Source organism: Cupressus sempervirens, chromosome 1 (genome assembly GCF_028749045.1).
Source record: "Cupressus sempervirens isolate cs-2001-9-10 chromosome 1, ASM2874904v1, whole genome shotgun sequence".
In the NCBI taxonomy this organism is placed as follows: Eukaryota; Viridiplantae; Streptophyta; class Pinopsida; order Cupressales; family Cupressaceae; genus Cupressus; species Cupressus sempervirens.
Genome location: NC_143118.1, coordinates 13,882,468 through 13,888,392, shown reverse-complemented (window position 1 = coordinate 13,888,392; position 5,925 = coordinate 13,882,468). Strand labels below are relative to the sequence as shown.

The 5,925-nt window shown below is 39.5% G+C and overlaps 1 protein-coding gene across 1 annotated transcript; it reads right to left on the bottom strand.

The window, feature by feature from the left end:
* Positions 1-2,476: 2,476 nt before the first annotated feature.
* On the bottom strand, positions 2,477-5,536 carry LOC149575926 (putative L-gulonolactone oxidase 4). The gene is made up of 2 exons (XM_089815990.1): positions 4,565-5,536; positions 2,477-3,611 (listed from the first exon to the last, which is right to left on the bottom strand). The coding sequence occupies exons 1-2, from the start codon at positions 5,496-5,498 to the stop codon at positions 2,761-2,763; spliced, it is 1,785 nt and encodes a 594-aa protein (XP_089672116.1). The 5' UTR covers positions 5,499-5,536; the 3' UTR covers positions 2,477-2,760.
* Between the last annotated feature and the right edge of the window lie 389 nt (positions 5,537-5,925).

Below are 5,925 nucleotides of genomic sequence, written 5' to 3'. Positions count from 1 at the left end.
CTTGCAAAGCTCCACCTCCTATGCTCATATTCAACTTAATGCTCCAATAATTAAATTTAATCCCTTTGAAAAACTTAGCATATGATTTTCTCAAGAAATGTATGGGAACCTCCAAGTTTTTTTGTGGTGGTTTGTCAAAAACCATCCACTAGTGATCCCAAAAATGAGTTCTAATGGCCTCATTAGTGCACCATTTGATTGACAATTTTTGTTTTCTAGTGTCAATTTTTTTACCAGTTTTGGGGTCAAAAAATAGGTTGGTTGATTCTTTTTTACTAATATTAAGAGTCATAACTCCATCGTAATCCAAAACATCATCAAATTGTCGATGCATCTCATTATGCCAACAAAGAGCTACCATCATGGTGGTCAATAAGGGTCTCAATATTAGCCACAATAGTATTAAGGGTGGCTAGTATGGGAGATAAACTATGGATAGTGTTATATGTTTGTTACATAACCCTCAATTAATTTAGATTTTCCTCAATTAGGTCTTGAATTTAGGAAGGGTTTTGAGGGGGGTATTGGTAGTTTTGGATTGATTGGAGGATAATCATTTGGCAGTGGATTGTCTAGAGGTTGGTTAGGGTCTTCACTGCCTGTTTACAATGAAAATGAACATATAATTATAATGTGAGTGAATAATTTAAGAATCAAATTAAAACACTTCTTTTTTCATTGCAAAAACCTAATTAAAAAAATGAAATCAATCAAAAAACAATAAAAATTGAACTTTTCTTTTGATGCAATGTGGAGTGAGAAAATGACAAGGAATATTTGTATACCCAATTTAGAACCCTGTACTCGATAGTAGAGCCCATGTTGAAAGAAAATGACAAAATAACCATTCAAATTTTTTTTTAAAGTTATGCATAGGTTTCAACTATCTGATATATCGAGTACCTAATATGCCTTGGTATCTTTTTTTCCCTTTGGTATTAGAATTGGGGAAAAAAGATAGAGCAGATATCAAATCACCTTTGGACGTTTTTGGAGTAGATTTTTTTTCCACATTGCCAGTTTTTGGCCCATCATGATCCTGCACATACCCAACTGTTAGAACAGTTTTAAATATGCACAAACATTTTTCTTTCCTAGACTCAACTCTTTAGGCTCTCATACCAATTTGAAGGCTAAAAATAAAAAGACAAACACACACAAAAGAAAATTGATATTATTGCCTTGTTGCCTTGTTGCATTGCAAAATACATTAGATAACCCTCTATTTATAGAGGCCTGAGAACTCTCTACAATAACTAGAACACTTATTACATATATTAGATTAATGCATAACATTCATTATAGACAGCTAGAGGTAGTTGGAGGTTGAAGGTTAAACAATGTTGGGTGCTTGTATGCGGCATGTTGCTTGCTTTGACGACAGGATGTTGGGAGAAATTAATTACTATTTGTCGGAAAACCTTATTATTAGGAATGACTTAGATTGTACACTACTCACATCACAGTGAGGAAATTTTGGGTGCATCGTACAATGAGGGAAGTTTGGGTGTTAGTTTCCAAGATATACAATGAAGCAAGCATTTTGTATGGTGAATGCCATGTAGAGTACTTATGTGGTGATAAAGAGATTAGAGGCATTTGCATTACTAAAGGAATCTATGTGATCAAAGACGTCCGAGTGACTGAAGGCATCCACATGATTGAAGGTGTCCACGTAATTGAAGGCACCCACGCGAGTTAGATGAAGGGAGTGTTTGAAGCAAAGGGAGTGTCTGAGGCGAAGGGAGTCACCGATCTTGAAGGGAATGACCTAATGCTGAAAGGAGCGTCCCAATGTCAAAGGGACTACCCATCAAGACTGTCGCTAGAGGAGTGCCCAATACTACCAATAATTGTTTTGTTATGTGATAGTTAATGTATTGGATTGCATAATGAATTGTAGTGTGTATAAATTATTGCATGTTTTGTTGGGATAACAATGGGGTAATATCGGGTTGATTGTAAAGGCAATTTAAGCCTGTTAGCCAATGCAAGAATCTGTAGTTCATTGTATGTGATATTGATTACTATAATAGAAAGAAGTTGTTTAGGTTCTTGGGTGGTGGGTTTTTATCAGAAGGGTTTCCCACATTAAATCTGGTCTCTTGTGTTTATATTGTGTGCATGTTATTTTTCTATTGTCTTGTTTCTTCTGCATGCATCTCAATGTTTTCAAGTAGATTTGAAATCTTTCCCATTTCTCCTATAAATTGATATTAAGAAGGTGTCTTCACACGTAGCTTTCCTAATAACTATGTTAAAATATCACTAAAGCATTTTAAATATTGTCAATCTTACACATCAACACATTTTAAAATTTGAGACAACCTGGTTTCTTGCAAACAACAGTCCACCTATCCTTGCTACGGATTGCAAGACAAGTCCTCGTAGAAGGTTTTTGTGGAGTGATTTAAATATTATCCTTTGATTAAAATATCTTTGAATAAAAAAGTTGCAAATGAAAAACAAGAGAAAATAATAACGAAACAAAACATATATCTATCTTAACTTTTATTTGATTTTGAGATGATGCCTCCATTTATCGTTCATACCTGGATTAAAGAAAGATAAGACATCTGAACGGAATAGGGACCAAATTTTTGTCTTGCTTTCACCTTATTTTGACATGTAATGTCATGCATGTTAGCTTCCATGCCTTCCATTTATTATAGATATTTCGATTACAGATAGAAAAGACATCCGAATGGAGGAGAGAAATTGAGAAAGTTAAAACATGAGCTTGGCATAGGTCGAATGAAGCTAATCGACTTTCCTACAAACCCGAGCATTCTTCCACAATCTTCCCGGCCTGCAAAAGTAGCCTTGTCGAGGAGCACAGTGGGCATCTTCCCTGCACTTGCACAACTTCTCCACCGCACATCTCTCCCTAAAAACCTCCACTCTTTTCCCTCCAATTCCAAGCACCCTCTCAATCCAATCATTAGAAAACACCCCATTTGGATCAAACCTCTTCTTCACCTTCAAAAACTTGCTCAGACTCACAGTACTCCTGGCAGCCAGTCCTTCAAACAAATGGCCTCCTGATTTCCCCCAGTGGAGACTTCCCCCATATTTCTCAACGAGCATCTGCTCAATCTCCTGGTAAAACTCCATGTTCCATGTGGGACTAAAAGCCCGGCGAGAACGAGGATAACTGATCTCGAAAGTGAGCATGTCTTCGTTAGGGCCAAGGTAAGACTCGGACTTCTTCATGGTTCGAATGAGGATCCCATTCAGGGCACACATTGCCTGCGGATTCATGTCCCTCAGGGCTTTGATGTCTTTCATGGCGGCGCCCGCCACCTTGAGAGGCACTCGCAGCTCCACGTCGTAGGAGAGGCTGCCATGCACACGTCGATCCCACTCGCATATGGATTTGTTCTGTCCAATGATTGAGTCGGGCATGCAAGAGCTGTCGTTCTCTTGCTTGCGTCCGTACACCTGACAGCCGCCGGTGGATTGCATGAGGTGGTTGAATCCCACGACGGGGTTGCCGGTGAAGGATACGCCGTCGTTGAGGTAGCCGTCCCCGTTGGCGGCTCTGCTGTACATTGACGTCTCGCTCGTGTTGCACAGCTCCTCTAGGTTGCCCTCCCTCGCGATTCTCTCGTCTGCAGTCATGTGCACACATACGTGAGTATGTTAGTTTTCTAGATCATCTTTATGTTTCTATCTTGCCTTATAGAGTTTTATAAGGTTGCCAATTGGTGAAAACTATGAAAGTATTGGTATGATGTACCTTGGCTATTTATACAACTTAGTTTTAAGAATTTCATTAAAATTTATTCGTTCATTCACAACTTATAAAAAACGATCGTAAGCTCTCTCACACACACAAAGATAGATAGATAGATAGATCCCATGATATTCATACAGTTCATAAAGTTTATTGCATCATATTTTTAGATTCAATTGTGTCAACGTTTCATCACACTCTATGATCAATCATTAGAAATATAAATAACAAATAAAGAAAAAAGACGATTGTTTTAGTACCATCCTATTTCTTTTTATCTAGTCTTGGTCTGCAAACAACCACCTTTCTCCTTTGGTTGTTGTTGATGATGGATTATGAAATGTGATCCAAAACATGAATGCAAAACAATCCTACAAAGTTAAATCCAAAAATCTTATGAAAAAAGTGTGACTGAAACTAAGCAACTCTACCTCTTAAGATGTTAATGTTGACCTATATATTTATTCAATTTGAAAACCATTTGACAGTGCAGTTTGAATTGAGCTCTTGAAGAAGCAAGATCCCCCAAAAAACAATTGATTTCCTAATCAATATTCTAAGTAAAAAAGTCAATTGAACAAAACTTTTAAATTTGTCCATGTTATGTCATTTGATTTGTTAGGCAATTTGTGATAGTTGTCTACTCAAGATTTTTTTGTCAAAAATGATTGTATCGAAAACCTATATTCTTGAAAGACCTATGTAACTAATATGGATAGATTATTTTTTATAAAATTTTGATACAATTATTTACAAATCTATCGAATAATGAAAGCAAAATATAGACTGAATCTCTTTGTCTAAGAGCCAAGAGCTAAATGTACTTACAATTAGCCGCGTTCTGCTCGACTCGGAGCACGGTGGTGGGCTGATAAGCGGCCTTATTGACCCCCTCGCCCTCGACATGAATAGAAACCCTACCAACCCTCTCCATGAGAGCCTTCCCAAAAGCCAAGAACCAATAAATCTTCCCAAACTCATGGGACCTCCAGAACTCCTCAAGCCTATCCTCAAGCCCACCATCCTCCTCAAGAGTCACCGAGATAGATCGCTTGAACATGGGTTCCAGAGCAAAAGTAATCTCGGAGATAACACCAAGAGTCCCCAAAGACAAACGGGCAGCTTTCAAGTCCGGATCATCCTCCCCAAGCTCTACAACCCTCGCATACCCCTGTGAAGCATGGGCAGGAACAATCAATCTCATTCCCACAACATATTCATCGATAACTGAGCCCTTGCCAACAATTCCACTGCCATGGGCGCCCGTAGAAATACAGCCGCCAGCAGAGACTCCATCCCATGAAGTCAACGTGGCCAGCGCCAGTCCCTCCTTTGCGGCGGCATCGATCACATCTCTCATCAGAGCCCCCGATTGGACCGTTATGGTCGGCGCACGTGCGGTGGCGGCATTTATCCGTACGATGGAGTCGTAGTGTCTGGTAGAAATGATGAGGCCGCCGCCACCCACGCAGGCAAGCTTTGGGTGGCTGTGAGCCAAGTCGCTCACCACGTTGATCTTCTGCTTCTTTTTCACGGCGGCGGCGACGGCGGCGAGGAGCTGCTTTTCCGTTGTGGGGAATGCAGAAGTGGCGGCGTGGCATTCTGTGCGGTCTTCCCAGAAGCCCTGATTATTGAAAACTTTGCATGATCCCTCCTTTCCCGAGCCGCCGCATTCTACAGTTGGCGGCGGAATGCAAGCAGCCGCCAGGCTTGCAAATATATTAAGCACCAGGAGTAAAAAGCAGACCCCTACAATTTTCATTTTGTGAATGAGGAATTGAATGTTACAAATGGGCTCTGGCCTCGGTATTTATAATGATGATGGTTTTTTTCTCCAGAAAATTGTATCTTGATGGGATTATTAACAAGAGTCAATGTTGTTGCACAGCCCAAGTTTCTGCAGAAACGTGTAAGCCATAAACTCTGTGAATCAAAGCATTCCTTATCCGGATTATGTCTGTATTTTCCATCTTGTCGGCCGCTCTATTCAAATCCCTTCTTATCGCACTGGACCGGAACTCTTTTCGCTTATCCAGTTTGGTTCTTAAAGCTGAAAGTGTTATATAATTAAAGTTGACTAATTTTTTTCAATGGTAATAGATTTCCACAATCCACAATATTATATTTATGTTTTTGGATGAGATTGTGTGTTTTTTAACCATCAAAGTTCCGGGTCATACTCTATGATC

Bases quoted from the DNA above. Each gene is read 5' to 3' on its own strand.
- LOC149575926 (XM_089815990.1), bottom strand. From the start codon at position 5,498: ATGAAAATTGTAGGGGTCTGCTTTTTACTCCTGGTGCTTAATATATTT. The intron at 3,612-4,564 runs GTAAGTACATTT...ACATGACTGCAG, and splicing joins CGAGCAGAACGCGGCTAATT to ACGAGAGAATCGCGAGGGAG.